Raw genomic sequence first — 19894 nt, forward strand, 5'->3', positions numbered from 1 at the left:
TCACTGGAAAAGACCATGATGCTGGGAAAGATTTAGGGCAGGAGAAGGGGGTGACAGAGGGTCAGATGCCTAGATGGCATCATTGGACATGAATTTGAGGAAACTCCACGAGATAGTAAAGGACAGATAAGCCTGGAGTGCTGCAGTCCATGGGATTACAAAGAGTTGCGACTGAGCGACTGAACAACAGCAACAAATATTCCACTGTATTTATCCCACTCCAGTATTCTTGCCTGCAAACACTCATGAACAGAAGAACCTTGTTGATATGGTCCATGGGGTCCCAAAAGAGTCAGATATGATTTAGTGACTAAACAACAAAACAAAGCTTCAGGGGTTTCCCTTGTGGCTCAGTGGTAAAGAATCCACCTGCCAGTGCAGGAGACACAGGCTTGATCTCTCAGTTGGGAAGATCCCCTGGGGAAGGAAGTGGAAACCAATTCATTCCAGTATTCTCGCCTGGGAAATCCCAGGGAGAGATGAACCTGGCAGGCTACAGTCCAGGGGGTTAAAAAAGAGTTGGACATGACTTTGCAACTAAGAAACAAACAACAACATATACCACACTTTCTTAAGCTAGTCATACATTAAGGGCATTTGTGTTGTTTCCATGACTCAGCTCAGTTCAGTTAAGTCACTCAGTTGTGTCCAACTCTTTGTGACTCCATGGACTGCAGCACACAAGGCCTCCCTGTCCATCACCAACTCCCAGAGTTCACTCAAACTCATGTCCATCCAGTCGGTGATGCCATCCAGCCATCTCATCCTCTGTCGTCCCCTTCTCCTCCCACCTTCAATCTTTCCCAGGATCAGGGTCTTTTCAAATGAGTCAGTTCTTCACATCGTGTGGTGAAAGTATTGAAGTTTCAGCTTCAGTATCAGTCCTTCCAATTAATATTCAGGATTGATTTCCTTTAGGATAGACTTATTGGATCTCCTTGCAGTCCAAGAGACTCTCAAGAGTCTTCTCCAACACCACAGTTTAAAAGCATCAAGCTGAGTTCTTCAGCACTAAGCTTTCTTTATAATCCAACTCTCATATACATACAAGACTACTGGAAAAACCATAGCTTTGACTAGAAAGACCTTGATTGGCAAAGCAAAAAAACCATAGCTTTGACTAGACAGACCTTGATTGGCAAAGCAATGTCTGCTTTTTAATATGCAGTCTAGGTTGGTCATAAATTTTATTCCAAGGAACAATTGTCTTTTAATTTCATGGCTGCAGTCACCATCTGCAGTGATTTTGGAGCTCCTCAAAATAAAGTATCTCACTGTTTCCACATGTATTTGCCATGAAGTGATGGGATCAGATGTCACGATCTTACTTTTCTGAATGCTGAGTTTTAAACTAACATTTTCACTTTCCTCTTTCACTTTTGTCAAGAGGCTCTTTAGTTCTTCTTCACTTTCTGCCATAAGGGTGGTGTTATCTGCATATCCGAGGTTATTGATATTATTCCCGGCAATCTTGACTCTAGCTTGTGCTTCACCCAGCCTAGTATTTCTAATGAGGTACTCTGCATATAAATTGAATAAGCAGGTGACAATATACAGCCTTGACGTACTCCTTTCCCAACCTGGAACCAGTCTGTTGTTCCATGCTTCCTGACCTGCATACAGACTTCTCAAGAGGCAGGTCAGGTGGTCTGGTATTCCCATCACTTTTAGAATTTTCCAGAGTTTGTTTTGGTCCAAACAGTCAAAGGATTTGGCATAGTCAACAGAGCAGAAATAGATGTTTCCTGGAACTCTCTTGCTGTTTCAATGATCCAACGGATGTTGGCAATTTGATCTCTGGTTTCTCTGCCTTTTCTAAAACCAGCTTGAACATCTTGAAGTTCACAGTTCACATACTGTTAAAGCATGACTCAAAGAATTTTGAGCATTACTGCTAGCGTGTGAGATGAGTGCAACTGTGTGGTAGTTTGAGCATTCTTTGGCATTGCCTTTCTTTGGGATTGGAATGAAAACTGACCTTTTCCAGTCCTGTGGCCACTGCTGAGTTTTCCAAATTTGCTGGAATATTGAGTGGAGCACTTTCACAGCAACATATTTCAGCATTTGAAATAACACAACTGGAATTCCATCACCTCCACCAGCTTTGTTCATAGTGATGCTTTCTAAAGCCCACTTGACTTCACATTCCAGGATATCCACCTCTAGATCAGCGATCACACCATTGTGATTATCTGGGTCATGAAGATCTTTTTCGTATAGTCCTTCTGTGTATTCTTGCCACCTCTTCTTAATATCTTCTGCTTCTGTTAGGTTCATACCATTTCTGTCCTTTATTATGCCCATCTTTGCATGAAATTTTCCCTTGGTATCTCTAATTTTCTTGAAGAGATCTCTAGACTTTCCCATTCTATTGTCTTGCCAAAGTCCTGAGGAAAATGTACAAGCTGGAGGTCTAATCCTTTAAGATTTCAGACAATATTGCAGAGCTACAGTAATCAAAACATCATGGTATGGGCACAAAAACAGGCAAACAGATCAATGGAACAGAATAGAGAGCCTAGAAAGAAATCCACATACCTAAGATCAATTAATCTTTGTCAAAGGAAGCAAACCTATATAATGGAAGGAAAAAAAAGTCTCTTCAGCAATTGGTGTTGAGAAAGCTGAACAGCTGGATATAAATCAATGAAATTAGAACACTCCCTCACACCATACACAAAAACAAACTCAAAATGGTTTAAAGCCCTAAATATAACATGACACAATAAAACACCTAGAAGACATAAATTGTGACAATATTTTCTTACATCAGTCAATATTTTCTTTAGAGCAAAGCAAAAGAAATAAAAACAAAAATAAACAAATGGTATCTATAAATTTAAAAGCTTTTGCACAGCAAAGGAAACCATCAACAAAACACAAAAGACAATCTATGGAATGGGAGAAAATATTTGCAATGACATGACCAACACAGGATTAATATCAAAAATATTTATACAACTCAATATCAAGAAAACAACCTAATCAAAAATGGGCAGAAGGTCTTAACACTTTTTTTTTGTTTGTTTCTACAGAAAAAATAGAAACCTCAGAGTGTGCCACAAACAAACCAGTCATGGCGCCTGGCTCTCCTGAATCTCATTTGACACCAGATGACAAGGACTCCAAAGATCAGACAGTAGTGATAAAACCATTGCCCCTTCCAACATTAATCAATGCTCCTGGTGGTGAATTTCACCCAAACTCCAGTGATACTGGTAAGGACTATGGAACAAACTCTTTTATGGATGTAGCCACTAATCTCAAATTTGTATCTGAGTTAATGATAATGTGATGTTGGATGTTAGCTTGGGAGTCAGAATACTTGCAATTTACACACCTATCACTTTATAAAAATGCTTTAGGTTTCTTTGCCCAGTAGGCTACTCACCTGAAAAACGAAGAGTTGCAATGGATGATCTCTCAAGTCTTTTCTAAAAGTGAAAATCTGTTATTCTATTTTTTTTTTCTTTTTTAGATTCTATTCCCATGCAGGTCATTGTAGATTATTGAATAGAGTTTCCTGTGCTACACAATAGGTTCATTGGTTATCTGTTTTATATATAGTAGAGAAGGCAATGGCACCCCACTCCAGTATCTTTGCCTGGAAAATCCCATGGGCGGAGGAGCCTGGTAGGCTGCAGTCCATGGAGTCGCTGAGTCGGACACGACTGACCAACTTCCCTTTCACTTTCCACTTTCATGCACTGGAGAAGGAAATGGCAACCCACTCCAGTGTTTTTGCCTGGAGAATCCCAGGGACGGGGGACCTTTGTGGGCTGCAGTCTATGGGGTCACACAGAGTCGGACACGACTGAAGTGACTTGGCAGCAGCAGCAGCAGCAGTGCATATATGTCAATCCCAGTCTCCCAAGTTACCCATCCCCCATTCCCTGCTTAATATCCCTGTTTATTTTCTATATCTGTGACTCAATTTATGTTTTGTTAATAGGATCATTTTTACCATTTTTTTAATTTCTCATATAAGCAATATAATACGATATTTGTTTTTGTCTGACTTACTTCACTCAGTATGACAATTTTTAGTTCATCCATGTTGCTACAAATGGCATTATTGCATTCTTTTTTATAGCTGAATAATTATCATTGTATATATGTGCCACCTCTTTACCAATTCCTCCATGAATGGACATTTAGTATTGCAAGCAGTGCTGCAATGAACCTTGGGGGTGCATGTATCCTTTTGAATTATGTTTTTTTTCTGGATATATGCTCAAGAGTGGGACTATTGGATTATATGGTAGCTCTGTTTTCAGTCTTTAGGGAATTTCCATAGTGTTCTTCATAGTGGCTGTACCAATTTACATTCCTACCAACAGTATAGAAGGATTCTCTTTTCTCCATACCCTCTCCAGCATTAATGTTTGTAGGTTTTTTGAAGATGGCCATTTTAATTGGTGTGAGGTGATACCTTATTTTAGTTTTGATTTGCATTTGTCTAATAATTAGTGATATTGACCATATTTTCATGTGCCTCTTGGCCATCTATATGTCTTCTTTGAAGAAATGTCTATTTAGATCTACTTATTATGTGATTAAGTTGTTTGTTTTTATATTGAGCTGCATGTGCTTTTTGCATATTTTGGAGATTTGTTGCTTCATTTGCAGATATCTTCTCCCATCCAGTGAGTTGTCTTTTCTTTTTGCTTATGGTTTTCTTTAGTGTGCAACAGTTTTTAAGTTTAATTAAGTCTCATTTGTTTATTTTTGTTTTAATTTTTATTACTCTTGGAGGTGTATCAAAAAAAGATAATGCTATGTCAGAGAGTGTTCTGCCTATGCTTTTCTCTAAGAGTTTTTTTCAATGTAGTTCTGAAAATCCTAGCCACAGCAATCAGAGAGGAAAAAGAATGCAAATTGGAAAAGAAGTAAAAATATCAGTTTTTGCTGAAGACATAATACTATACTAAGAAAATCCTAAAGATGAAACTATTAAAATTCATGAGTGAATTCAGTAAAATTGAAAGATACAAAATTAATACACAGAAACCTCTCTCATTTCTACCCATTAACAATGAAAAATCAGAGAAAGAATTAAGGAAACAATACAATTTACCATCACATCAAAGGGAATAAAATACCTTTGAATAAACTTACCTATGGAGACAAAATACCTGTACTCTGAAAACTATAATATACTTATGACAGAAATTGAAGATGACACAACAGATAGAAAGATATAACATGTTCTTGGATTGGAAGAATCAATATTGTCAAAATGACTACTGAAGCCAATCTTCAGATCCAAAGCAATCCCTATCAAATTACCAACAGCATTTTCACAGAATTAGAATGAAAATTTTCAAAATTTGTATGGACACACAAAAGACTCCAAATGGCCAAGGACAATCTTGAGAAAGAAAAAGAGATTCTCCCAAACTCTGTTCCCTGACTTCAGACTATAGTGTTGTATTTGTTTAGTCACTATGTCTTGTCTGACTTGTTTGCAACCCTATGGACTATAGCCAGCCAGGATCCTGTATCCATGGGATTTCCCAGGCAAGAATACTGGAGTGAGTTGCCATTTCCTTCTCTATGGGATCTTCTTAATCCAAGGATCGAACCCATGTCTCCTGCATTGGCAGGCAGATTCTTTACCACTTAGCCACCAGGGAAGCCCTCAGACATAGTACAAAGCTACAAATAAAAATAGTATGTTACTGTCACAAAAACAGAAATATAGATCAATGCAACTGGATAAAAAGCCTAGAGATAAACCCACATACCTATGGTCATTTAATCTGTGAAAAAGGAGGCAAGATTATACAATGGATAAAAGATAGACTCTTCAGTAAGGGGTGCTGAGAAAGTTGGACAGCTACATGTAAAAGAATGAAATTAGAACCCTACACACACACACAAAAAAAAAACTCTAAATTGATTAAAGACCTAAAATTAAAGTCAGATACTAGAAATTCTGCTATTATAAATTCTTGGGTTATCAACAATAATATAGCTATTTTGGCTTATGAGTGAATTGGTCAAAAAATTGGGATCCTTGAGATAGACACTAATTTAAATAGTTTAAAAGCTATTTATTCCACATGGGAATTCATAATGAAAAGACTGAAGAAACAAGGTTTGGAAAAGTAAAAATATATCAGGGTGTGAGGTTAGAAGTACAGTGTCTACCAGCTGTTCACATTTCTGACACCAGTTTCAAAATGAGATGTTCCTTAATTTTTATTTTTATTTTTATTTTTTTTTTTTTTGTGATTGGCTACAAGAATTCAGAACTCACGGAAAGCTATTATGCTCAAGATTATGGTTTTTTAACAGTGAAAAAAAAATGCAGATTAAAGTCAATCAATGGAAAAGATTCATGATAAACTGTCCAAGGAATTTTAGCTCCCATTTGTTCTCTCCTAATGAAGACATGGGCAGCACCATTCTCTTGGCAATGACTTGCAACAAAGTAATTGAAGTATTGCAACCAGGGACAGTTACCTGAGCTTTGGTGTGCCCAGTTTTTATTGGAGCTCCAAAGTCAACTCCACAGTCAGCTCCAAACAGCTGATCTCAGTCTCCAGGCCCACTGGGGTCAAGTTGATACCACGTGACTCAATAATAAATGACATTGCTGGACTTTCTACTTTGGCCACAGACCAAAGACATCCTGTCCTCATCAGACAGGACATCCTAAGGGATTATGTATTACCCATCAGGGCTAAGTGTAAAGGCCAGAGCTCTTTTGGGGCAAGGTAAAATTCTCTATTACATACAAAGCCTAAGAATGACAGAGGCAAAGTGTGAACACTATCAAGACTCCATATATATTAGTTTTCTGTTGTCTATGAACAAATTTATCTTTTTAAAAGAACGCAATTCATTATATCACAGTTATGTACACTAGAAGTTTGGGCTGGCACAGTTGATTTCTCTACTTCAAGTATGGCAAAGCCAAAGTCAAGGTGTTGTCCATCTCAGATTTTAGCCAGAGACTCTAAGAAGCAATACACTTCCAAGACCATTTAGATTGTTGGGAGAACACTGTTCTTTGCAGTCACTGGACTGAGATTCCTTGTTCCTTTTTGCCTGCCAACTGGTGTGGCTCTTAGCTCCTGGAAACCTCTGGTTCTTTATCTCTGAGCCAGTTGTGCCTCAGATCCTTCTCACATTTGGAATTTCTCTAAACTCTTTTTCTTCTACACATCTTTTCTGCCTACAGCTGAATAAATTTCTCTCCTTTTAAGGGTTCACCCGAACAATCTAAGACAATATCCCTGTTTTAAAGTCCATAACCTTAATTACATATGCAAAGACCCATTTTCCCTGTAGTTTAACATATTCTATAAGTTCCAGGGTTTAGCGTATCAACATCTTGGGAAAAATTCATATCATCTCTATAATTCTCTGTGGCTTCATTAATTTCTCCATGAAGCAAAGAACATGAGCACCAACAGTCTCTAAGCATCAATGTCTATTATATTAATATAAATACCACAGAGGCCAGGCAGATAATGCTGATGAATGAGATGGGCTGGTGAGAATGTAGTGAGTGCAGGCTATGAGGAAACTAGAGCAGAGGATGACAAACTATGGCCAGATGCAAGCTCAGTTTACTGACCACTTTCAGTAAATACACTTGTATTTTCTATGTCTCATTTTAGTCTATAATGACATAGATGACATGTCAACCAACGCAGACTGCATGGTTTACAAAGCTGCAAATATTTACTATATACCCATTTACAGAAAACATTTGCCAACCCATGAATTAGAAGCTGCATACATACCCCATCTGAAGGCCACCCCAGAGTCCCAGCCAATGGTTGTGGTGGAGAAATGTTCACCCAGTGTTCCAAATTGTTCTCTTTCTTCAAGGGAAGCTTGAGCTCAAGATTTTTATATGAAATTTTCTAATATGTATGTCAAATAATTTTTTAAAGTTTCTAAAATCCTAGGAAGGCTAATAAGAAAACATCTGGTGGTCTCATTAGCTCTTCCACAGTTTGTGGCTTTTGTTTTATGTAGTTTCAGCCATAAGAGAGAAATGGAATTTAGACTCAGTATCTGAGGAGAGAACTGTGTCATGAGCTCTCTTTGCACCAATCAACTATGACCAGGGATGTAAATACAATTATTGATGGACTCAGTTTGGTTAATTCAGAATCTTCTGCTTTGGCCCAGAGATAGATTTTTTTATAGGCCCTAAGCATGAGAAAGTTCACAACTCCAAACAAACCACCAATAAATAATTTCAAAATAAATATTAAAGTCAATCCTTAAAATAAATGTAAGGAATTTCAACATATTTTCTTCTCTGTAATAACTACTTTGAACTTATTAAAACCTGTATTTTTTTCAAGAAGCAATTCCCCCAACTCTGACTTTTTATTGTTTTTGTCCTGGTTTTTATGTCAGGTTATCCAAAATTTCCTCTATAAAAGAACAATGATTTAATTTATTAATTCTCTGAGAAGAAGAGAAAGGAAAACACCACCCAGGAGCCACAATATAAGAAAACAAATGACCCCCGAGCTGGCAAATTTCTCCCTGCTCTTCATCTTACATCTGGGAAGGGCTGACCAAAACATTTAATTGTAACTAGCAAGTATGATTTATTTGAAGAAAAGAAATTCAGACAATTCAGATTAGTTGATGCCTTGGAAATGAAATTTGATTGAATAAGGCTCTCATATTTGGTAAAAGAATTAAATTTATAAATTAAAAAAATTGATACTTAGGATACATATCAAAACATGTGATGCCAAATTTTACTTTTTTTTTCTTAATTTTAAAATCTTTAATTCTTACATGTGTTCCCAAACATGAACCCCCCTCCCACCTCCCTCCCCATAACATCTCTCTGGGTCATCCCCATGCACCAGCCCCAAGCATGCTGTATCCTGCGTCAGACATTGACTGGCGATTCGATTCTTACATGATAGTATACATGTTAGAATGCCATTCTCCCAAATCATCCCACCCTCTCCCTCTCCCTCTGAGTCCAAAAGTCCATTATACACATCTGTGTCTTTTTTGCTGTCTTGCATACAGGGTCGTCATTGCCATCTTCAGGATCAAAGCACACAAGATGCATTCATTAATTAATTAAATCACATTAATTATTAAATTATGAAAGAATTAGCCAGTGAGTGCCTGTGATATATCTGTTCTGCTATAGGTACTGGAGATATACCATTGAGTACATAAATAAATAAATAGGCAAGCTCTCCTGGAGCTGACATGAAAGTGGGGAAAGACAGTAAACATGTATTAAATAATATGGCAGGTGGTGAAGGAAATGGAAACTGGGCAGTATATTATTATAGGCTGAATTCTGTCTTCTCAAAATTGATATGTTGATGTCTTAATCCCTAGTACCTTAGAATATGACTAAATTTAAAGACACAGTGTTAAAAGACATAATTATTGTTGAATAATGTTGAACAAGGTCTGTTTCCCAAGGTTCCAAGTTAAGAAAGAAGTACATCAGGTTGTATATTGTCATCCTGCTTGTTTAAATTATATCCAGAGTATATCATGTGAAATGTTGTGTGAATGAAGCACAAGCTGGAATCAAGATCGCCAAGAAAATTAACAATAACCTCAGACATGCAGATGACACCACCCTAATGGCAGAAAACAAAGAAGGACTAAGGAGCTTCTTGATGAATGTGAAAGAGGAGAGTGAAAAGCTGCCTTAAAACTCAGCATTCAAAACAACAAAGATCACGGCATCCAGTCACATCACTTCATGGCAAATAGATGGGAAAACAATGGAAACAGTGACAGACTTTATTTTCTTAGTCTCCAAAATCATGGCAGATGCTGACTGAAGCCATGAAATTAAGACACTTTCTCCTTAGAAGAAGAGCTATGACTAAACTAGACAGCATATTAAAAAGCAGAGACATTACTTTGCAGACAAAGGCCCAGCTAGTCAAAGCTATGGTATTTCCAGCAGTCATGTATGGATGTGAGTGTTGGACCATAAAGAAGTTTGAGCACCAAATAACTAATGCTTCTGAATATCAGTGTTCAGGTTGGAGGACCATCAGGACCACCAACACCATCAGTGTTGGTGTTGGAGGATTCTTGAAAGTTCCTTGGACTGCAAGCAGGTAAAACCAGTCAAGCCTAAAGGAAATCAATCCTGAATATTCGTTGGAAGGACTGATGCCAAAGCTGAAGCTCTAATACTCTGGCCACATGATGTGAAGAACTGACTCATTAGAAAAGACCCTGATGCTGGGCAAAATTGAAGGCAGGAGGAGAAAGGGATGACAGAGGATGAGATGATTGGATTGCATCACCAACTTGATGGACATGAGTTTGAGCAAGCTCTGGGAGATAGTAAGGGACAGGGAAGCCTGGTGTGCTGCAATCCATAGGGTTGGAAAGAGTAGGACACAACTGAGTGACTGGACAACAATGACAAGATCTGTAGGATGGGCCCTAATCCAATATGTCTGATAGGAAACATACATGCAGAGGGAAAACCATGTGAAGAAGATGGCCATCTACAAGCCAAGGAGAGAGGACTTCAGAAGAAACCAACCAATGCTGCTGACACCTTGATCTTGGATTTCTACCCTTCAGAACTGGAAGAAAATATCTGTTTAAGCCTCCCGGTCTGTGGTGCTTGTTATGGCAGCTCTAGGTACACTCACTGCCCAGACATAGTGCTACTTGGTGATCTTAGACTGAATCAGAGGTTTTACCTGTCCACATTCTGATCAAATCTCATAGAATTAATACTTCAGGTGATCTTTTTCAGCACTTTCACCATGGTAAATTATCCCCCCTTTGCATTTGACGGCATGTTTATTGCCTATAGTTTTCTCACTCAATAATATAAAGCTCTATTAAGGTGTCATTCTTTTTCTGGCTTCTTCCTAGATATATGTCCAGTATAAATAGTATGTGGTAACAACAACAGCAACAATAAAAAACTATACTGAGTGGATAAATCTTTTTTTATTTTAAAATAGCATACATTTATTGTAGTAATTTTTTTGAGTGGAAAACATTTATATAGATTTTTTTAATGCAAAGCAATATATGTTCAGCATGTACATATGTTGTAAAAAATTAAAACATACAGGAAAAGATACACACAAACTTCAGAATAGTAGTAATTTTAGAAGACACAGATAAAGCAAAGAACTAGATTATCTGTGATTGTATTATTCGTGAACCAGTAAGATGACTTTATTTCTTTAATAAGAGTTCTATGTTGTTAATGTATTTATATTTACATATAATTACTTATTACATTTAAAATACTTATTATCTGAAATTTTCCATATTTTGAAATGCCTATATATTTTATTTTCTTTAAGGGGAATTATTCATTTTGGGCACAACACCCAATAGTTAATAATAGGTTGGAAACACAGAAACTGCTAATTTAGCATAAAACAATGTAACTGCTAGAGCTTGTTTGTGTGAAATAGAAGGTAGTTATAAAGCCTATGGAGCCTCAGAGAAGCCAAATTTATCATTGACAAGACAGCATTCCTAATATATTTGCATAGATAGAACAAGTAACTTGTTTTCCACATGCTTCATATACTTAAAATCTACTTAAGCTGTGTTTTTAAACTGTCAGTCTTTTGGTTTAAAAGCCTAACTACATCTCAAAAAATGATATTCAAGCATCGTTTTAAAATTACAGCTGTTCAATGTCAGTGAAATGGCCACCCACTCCAGTATTCTTGCCTAGAGAATCCTGTGGACAGAGGAGCCCGTTAGGCTGCCGTCTTTGGGGTCGCACAGAGTCAGACACGACTGAAGCATCTTAGCAGCAGCAGCAATGTCAGTGATATGATAGATTGATATATTCGGATTCAGACATGATCATGGTACTGTTACCTGAGTTAGAGTAGTTGTGCCAAGTTGATAGATTTAAAAAGTATTGATATGATGCTTATTGTCTACCTGAAACTCTTAAGTAACTTGCTTAATCATCACAACTAGCCCATGAAGTAGGTAATATTGTGTCAGGGAGAAAGCTGAGGCACATAAGAAAGCCGAGATAAGAAAAGTCACCAAAGCAAAGGCAGGATATGGAGGGAGGCAGATGAGCTTCAGTGTTTGTGCCAAATCATTACAGTCTGTTGCCTCACCTAAAAGTTCAGACAGCATCTAACATTTGTGATGCATGCTGTGGGTCTGAGCTTTCTATATGCTTTTCATACATTCAGTTGTTTTATGGTATTGAGCCACCACTGGGAATCAAAAGGTCTGGATTCCAGTTTCAATTTTGGTGAAGGACAAAGAGTGTGATTCAGGGAACCTGGCTGTACTTTTCTGGGATTCAAGCTAATGAATTGGTTAAATTAGATGATTTATCTCCAAAGTTTCTTCTAATTCTAAAGTTTTAAAATTTGTAGACTATCTTAAAAGTCATGAAATGAATCTATATTTTTTAGTTTTCAAGTTTTTTAAACTGAATACTCAGTCTATATTTTTCATCTTCTACATTCTCATTCTTGAAAAAAAACTTGTATTTAAATTTTATTTACTTCTTTTAAATGAAACAAAGATGAATATTTTTAATAATAAAAGGTAAAGAACCTCCATGCAGTGTCAAAAACCTGGATTTGATCCCTGGGTTGGGAAGATACCTTGGAGAAGGGAAATGCTACCCACTCCAGTGTTCTTGTCTGGAGAATTCCGTGGACTACACAGCCCATGGGTTTGAAAAGAGTCGGACATGACTGCATGACTTCCATTTCATTCACAAAGAAAATAGACGTGATAAACCATTAGACACATTAACAACAAAGAAACAAAGACACATAAAGGAAAAATCAGAAGAAATATATGGGAAAAGAAAAGATATATAACCATAGTGAGACATTAACATTTCTCTAAGAACATTTTATTAAGTGCAGAAAAAATAAGAATAGGAGCCTCTTGAATGTTGTTATTAATAATTTAAATATAACAGATTTATATTTAGCTAATTTATATTAATCATATCCTACACAAATATATTTAAAATTTTATATCTCATACCTTGTTATTAGATGTCCATAGGACATTTAGAAAAACTGGCAAAAAGATAAAAATTACTGAATTTCAAACAGTAGAATTCTTTTTTGTGTGTGATTCAGTTATACATATACATATGTTATTTTTGAACTTATTTTTCATTTTAGATTATTGCAAGATATTGACAATAGTTCCCTGTGCTATACAGTAAACCTTTGTTGCTTGTTGCATATCTATTTTTTAAAATTAAAAATATAGCATTCTATTCATACTAAGTCAAACAAAAAACACTTATATATTCTCATTTACACAAGTTTTGAATTTAACAAATAGATGTAGATATCTTAGATTCAGATGCTATTATAAAGATATAAAGCCATTTTGCCAAAGAAAAGGAAATAAAAAAGCAAACCAACAGAAAATAAACAAAAACAAATAATTTTACCTTTAATATTACAGTAACTTTTTATTTGGGGAATACCAGAACACATTATTGTTCCCCTAGGAGCTAAATGTATACTTTCAGCTTCCAAACAGCATTTATTTACCCAATAGAAATGCAAAGCTAATTATAATTAATACTGTTAATTTTAGTTCTGCCTTGAATAATTACACTTCACAGAGCTATCATTTTTCCTCTTATGGCAATTATAAAATTATGACTTGTTTGATATGAGAAAATTATGACAGAAGACGTAGGAGTAAATATAAAAAGAAATCTTGATGACTTAATAAATATCATTAAGTTTTCAAAAATAGTGAAGCTCAAAGAAGCTCAAAGTCTTTTCAGTGATACTTATCTATATACATCTTACATGGTGCCAAAGCAGTGAGGGAAATGTATTTTAATTTCTGTAAGCAAAGACATTTTCACTAAGTATTTCCAGTAAGTACTTCTGTTTATTTAAGCAAATACTCTTAGACTGAACCCCACCCAAGTGATAATCTCTTAGGCTGTTTAGAGACTATGTTCTCAGGAATATGGCAAAGGCAGGCTAAGAAAGGTAAAATCTCCAGCTCTAAGGCAAAGACATGGAAACATGATGCTTCTGTTAATGATCATAATCACTAATTCCCTATTCTTTAGCCTCATTTTACTTCTCAGTTCATCATGATCTAATGATTCAGATAATTTTTTATTTTACAGATAACACCAGGGACAACACTCGAGTTTCTACTGCACCTCAACTATCCTCTAGAATGAAGCACATTAAACAAGAGATGGCCAAAAATCACCTTCAATTTGTGCGATTTGAAGCAACAGACCTCCATGGTGTGTCCAGGTCTAAGAGTATCCCTGCACAATTTTTCCAAGTGAGTTTTACAAGTAGTTATGACTGAATGTCGTTTCATTCAATTCATTTGCAAGTGAATGGTCCTTATTACTCTTTCTAATTTTATTGTACTCTAAACAACAATTCAAACTGAAAACCAATCTAACCTTTGTTTGATATGAGAAAACTGTGACAGAAGACTTAGAAGCAAATATAAAAAGAAAGTTTTATGACAATAAATATTATTAAGTTTTCAAAAATAATGATATTAAGAAATACTGCATTTTCAGATATTTGAGACTTGAGTTTGTTTTTTTTTTTGTTTATATCATGTGTTTATTTTAATAACTGATTACTGTGTTATTAAAACATTTCTTAGGAAGGGACATCAGTCAGTATTATACAAAAGTATCAAAAATAAGCATCCCTAAAGGTTATTATTTAAATATTACTTTCAATATTAAATTGTAATTTTCTAACTTGCTTTACACTGAGTAAAACTGAAATTTTTCAAAACATTTTTATAGAGTTCCAAATAAGTCAAACATGTATCTTAAAAAAATTATTTAGATCTGCCTACACATATATGCATGAAATTTATATATACAGGTCCTTGAGTGGTTGAAAAACTAAACAGTCATTGAATAGTGCTTGACTTATCAACTTTATTACTGGTAAAGGCAGATTCAGATCACACAAGTCAAATGGCATTTGAAAATGTGTAGAGATGGTGAAAAGTGAAGGAGGCAGTGACTCAATACCAAATGCAGAAGAGTCACCTCTTCTAGTACCAGCTGCTCCTCAGTAGCCATGCTCTTTGAGATTTAGAGGTAATATAAAAACTAAATTGGCTTGCAGAATTAACCTCACCATGTTCTCTGACATCATGGGAACTGAACTTTACAGTTAGCTTTTTCTCTACCCATTACTGTAAATTTCAACACATGAAACCTTATTGATATTCCTACCACACAATTTCTAGAAAAAATTTTATGTGTCAATTCAACTGCATACTTCATTATTTCCCAGTTGTGTGGTACATAGAAAAGTTAAATAAAAACTGAATCATTGAATCCAACAAGCATTTGACCAGAAGATGTGTCAGCAATCATTTAGTCTAACACTTGTTTCACAGATATGGAGGCTGAGGCATGTATATAGTACCATGACCTGCCTAACTTCACACAAGCAATTAATGACAAAGTTAGAACTAGAGATAGATTTGGTGATACTCAAGTCATGCTGACTTGAAGGCTATAACATTCTGGAAACTATAACTTAGGTGCACATTCATGGGCAAGTTTTTTGGAACTCTGTGCCTATGAGGTAGTTTGCTCATTAGTGGACTGTAAAGGTGAGTGAGGAGAGAAGCACCATGGTCAGCAACCCTGGCTCCTCTGTCCCATGTGTCCTGTGTGTGATCACAGTCAGCTCTCTGAGAAGGACTGCAGATTGTCTACTGACTCTTTTTGGAGGATTACAATAGAATGAGTTGAAATAAAGCCTTATCTGCAGTATTAGCAACTATGCCATGTGATAAAATGTGATTTAAAAAGTACTTTGGGTTATGATCATTTCAAATAATTCCTTTAGATTTTACCTTTTTCATTTGCCATAAAGACATTTTCTTTATTGCTATAGCTTTTATTTATGAGTGCTGTTTGCATGAGCATATAAAGTCTCCAAAGGCTAAAGTTTAAAGCTATTGACTTGTTTATAAATTACCTTTGAGAATATTATTTTAAACTATTTAAAATGTATCTGTAGTAAGCTAGTTTCAACTAACAGATGAAGCATGTATTTTTTTCTCATTAGTAATGCTCTCCCACTCCCACTTCCCATCCCCCGACTTTTTTGTTTGGTTTCAAGTTTCATAAGTTTATTGCTCTGTCCTTTAACTTATTTAGGAAAAAGTGATTCATGGTGTTTACATGCCCCGAGGTTATCTTGAATTGATACCAAATCCTAAGGACAATGAAGTGGATCACATTAGAGCAACGTGTTTTAATAGTGACATAGTCCTGATGCCAGAGCTATCAACCTTCAGAGTTCTACCGTGGGCCAAGAGAACAGCCAGGGTGATCTGTGACACGTTCACTGTGACCGGGGAGCCTCTTCTGACCTCCCCGAGGCACATCGCCAAAAGGCAGCTGAGCCAGCTGCAGGATGCCGGCTTCTCCCTGCTCTCTGCTTTCATCTATGATTTTTGCATTTTTGGTGTACCTGAAATTATCAATTCAAAAACCATATCTCTTCCTGCTTCAGCACTGCTAAATAATCACGACCAGCCATTCATTCAGGAACTTGTGGATGGTTTGTATCACACTGGGGCCAATGTTGAGAGCTTTTCCTCCTCTACCAGGCCTGGCCAGATGGAAATCTGTTTTCTGCCTGAATTTGGCATCAGTTCAGCTGATAATGCATTTACCCTCAGAATGGCTGTCAAAGAAGTGGCAAGGAAGTATAATTATATCACCAGCTTTTTCATCGAGACTGGATTCTGTAACTCAGGAATTTTGTCGCATAGTCTCTGGGATGTCGATGAGAAGAAAAACATGTTCTGTAGCAGTTCTGGAATTGAGCAGCTCACAATTCCTGGGAAAAAATGGTTGGCAGGCCTCTTGAAGCACTCTGCTGCACTTAGCTGCTTGATGGCCCCTGCTGTTAGCTGCAGGAAGCGCTACTCTAAGGAGAGTAAAGACCTGAAGGAGAGTGTGCCAACAACGTGGGGGTACAATGATAACAGCTGTGCTTTTAATATTAAGTGTCATGGTGAGAAAGGCACTAGAATAGAAAATAAACTGGGCTCAGCCACAGCAAATCCTTACCTGGTGCTGGCCGCCACTGTTGCTGCAGGCTTGGATGGACTTTACAGCGATGATGGCGTTTTGTCTGGTCCAGAGAACAGCACAGACCTTCATCAGGCCAAACCTTCTGAGATCCCTTTAAAACTGGAACATGCCCTCATGGCACTAGAGGAAGATCAATGTCTGAGACAGGCTCTAGGAGAAACTTTTATTCGGTATTTTGTTGCCATGAAGAAATATGAGTTGGAAAATGAAGAAACAGATGCTGAGAGAAATAAATTCTTAGAATATTTTATTTAGAGTGGAACCCTTAACTATTTCTGTAGCAGTGTGAGTTTTTTTAAGTTGCTGATTTGCCAGAAAGAAAAGATGGAGTTTTCTAATAACAATAAGACCACAAATGCTTTCTCTCTTTTTTGTTCCATGAAATATTTGAAGATGACATGGGGCTACTGGGAGGATTCTAATAGAAACGAACAATAAAGTTGTGGTGCAACAGTGATGTGCAAACCCAACAAGTCTTGTCACTCGGTGATCATTGCCTCTGTGTATGTTGGTTGACCTAGACACAAATACTCAGGGTTTTTTTTTGGGGGGGGGGCAGGAAACACATATATTTACACAATAAAAAAGACTTAAGAGTTAGAAAACAAAATTTAAATGATTAAAAATACAGTGAAGTAATTTTCAATTATACAAATAGAGTGTGACTGCTAAGGAAACAAAGATATTTACTGATATAATCTCATTCATATTGAGGATCTATTTTTCAAACATCATTGTGATGTTTCCAAATGATTTAATTAAGATTTTCAAAAATATGTGATGATGACAAATTAGCAGAAGTTTTCACATATGTCCCATCTCTTTCTACTCTGCATCACCAGCTCCTGAAAGTCTAAGGATGTTCAAGGCTGTAATGCCCACAAGAAATGGATTTTGAGCTGGGAACAATCAGATCAAACATTTAAAAGCAGGAAAAATCTTTCTTTAAGCCATATCTTGTGTAGAAACCTAATGCATAGAATACAGATGAAATGGAGATGGACTGGGGTAGGTGGGCTCTGCCTGGTTTGTACCAGTCTTTGGAAATTCCAAAGATACCTCTAGTGCTTTGTAAAGTGCAAGAACAGCTGCCTTAATAACCAGGGCACTGTTTCCAGCTAAAATTGCCTTTAAATTACCAATTCTCCTACTGTCATAGGCTGGTATCTTCCCAGGCAATATCAAATGTTCTAAACATTTGTTTGAATGAGATACTATTGTAACTATTACTAAAGTTTAGCTCCTTTGGGAAGGAAATTAAATATCAACCTACTAACAAACAAAACCTTATTCCACTGCTTAAAATCAAATAGGAAATTTTATGTTCAATTAAAACTATGATCTCATTTTAGACGGCAAACACACAGTCAGAGGATTAGAATATGACTCAGATCTTCCTAATTCAAATCCATGAAAGTGAAAAGTGAAAAAGTGTGAAAGTGTTAGTTGCTCAGTTATGTCTGATTCTTTGCCACCCAATGGATTGTAGTGAAACCAGGCTCCTCTGTCCATGGAATTCTCTAGGCAAGATTACCTTCCTTACCCAGGTGTCTAACCATGGTCTTCTATGTTGTGGGCAGATTCTTTACCATCTGTACCACCAGGGAAGCCTCAAACCCTTGAAACTGTCAACTAAAATATTAGTAGGGAGTTATTTTATTTTGTTGTAATGTTAAGGACTCTGAGCCCAGGAGGCAGTATCTCAGTAGCCCTGAGAAAACTGCTCCAAGGAGGCAGGAGAGGGAGTCAGAATATATACAAATTTGCAACAAAGGGGGCAGGTAGTCTGAATATCAAAGATTATTGTTAAGTAAACAAGTAAGGAAAACCAGGTATCCAGTTAGGGAATTTAGTATTCTTCTATGTATGGGAAGATGCAAGTTTCTGGGCTCACTGAATTTACTCCTTTCATGTGTACTTCAGCAATCTAGGCCAAATATTGTCTCTTGATTATTTACACCCTCAATTCCTTGTTCTCCTTGTTCACTCTACAGGGTGGCAGGTGTGACAGCTGGCTGTTTATTGCATCCCCTCAAGCTCCTCAGCAAAAATTGAGGGGGGGTGGTAACATCTTCTGGTTCGCATGAATTATGTTCCCTTTTGAGGGCTCTCATTCCCATTGGAAGCTCCAAATCACTGGTGACTGTGACATTTCTTGCCCACCAATATCACAGGAAATATTTCATTTCACAATACTCAGTAACTTGAATAGTGAAAGTCAGTTAGTCTTCTAATTGATCTCCCTCTTTCCTTTGAGCAGGAAAAGTGTGTTTGGATACACAAAAATAAGATTTTTTTAGAAGATTAAGAGGAAGAGAGAAAGGTAATGTAAGGTAGGTGGAGAAGGAAAGGAAAATGCAAGGACGCTCCAGAGAATGAAACCCCACACATTCTGGGTGGGGTGGGGGAGGAGCTCGCTGGTTGTCTCCCTGTCTTTAATTTCCCCTCTGTTCTCAGTAGTGACATACAAAAGTGTCTACTTGGAACACACTATAAAAAAGTAAAATGACATTTCTGGAGTTTTATTGTGACTATGTGCGGTCATGTTATTAGGATCAGGCCAAAGAAATATAACTTCTTCAAGGACAGATTCTCTGTTCCCTGTCCTTTCCCCATGCTTCTGCCCTTATCTTCCTGTTGGCTCCCTTGCAGAGCAAGGAGAGCAATGCCTTTGAGAATGGAGCCACAAAGGGGTAGTAACAGGATGGAAGGCAGCAGAGGATGCATGCTTTGCCAACTTTCAGACTTTTATTTCTATCTCCTTTAAGGCATAGTGACTTTGTGTCTTTGTTACCTGGACAA

General features: G+C 36.9%; 1 protein-coding gene across 1 annotated transcript in view; it reads left to right on the forward strand.

The window, feature by feature from the left end:
• LGSN (lengsin, lens protein with glutamine synthetase domain) overlaps positions 1-17347 on the forward strand; it is a 30649-nt gene extending 13302 nt beyond the window's left edge. Inside the window, 4 exon segments of the mRNA XM_052652768.1 lie at positions 3036-3065; positions 3067-3218; positions 14114-14280; positions 16148-17347. Of these exon segments, the coding sequence (XP_052508728.1) occupies positions 3036-3065; positions 3067-3218; positions 14114-14280; positions 16148-17347 (1549 nt within the window).
• The last annotated feature ends 2547 nt before the right edge of the window (positions 17348-19894 follow it).

This window comes from Budorcas taxicolor, chromosome 2, assembly GCF_023091745.1.
Source record: "Budorcas taxicolor isolate Tak-1 chromosome 2, Takin1.1, whole genome shotgun sequence".
Classification (NCBI taxonomy): domain Eukaryota; kingdom Metazoa; phylum Chordata; class Mammalia; order Artiodactyla; family Bovidae; genus Budorcas; species Budorcas taxicolor.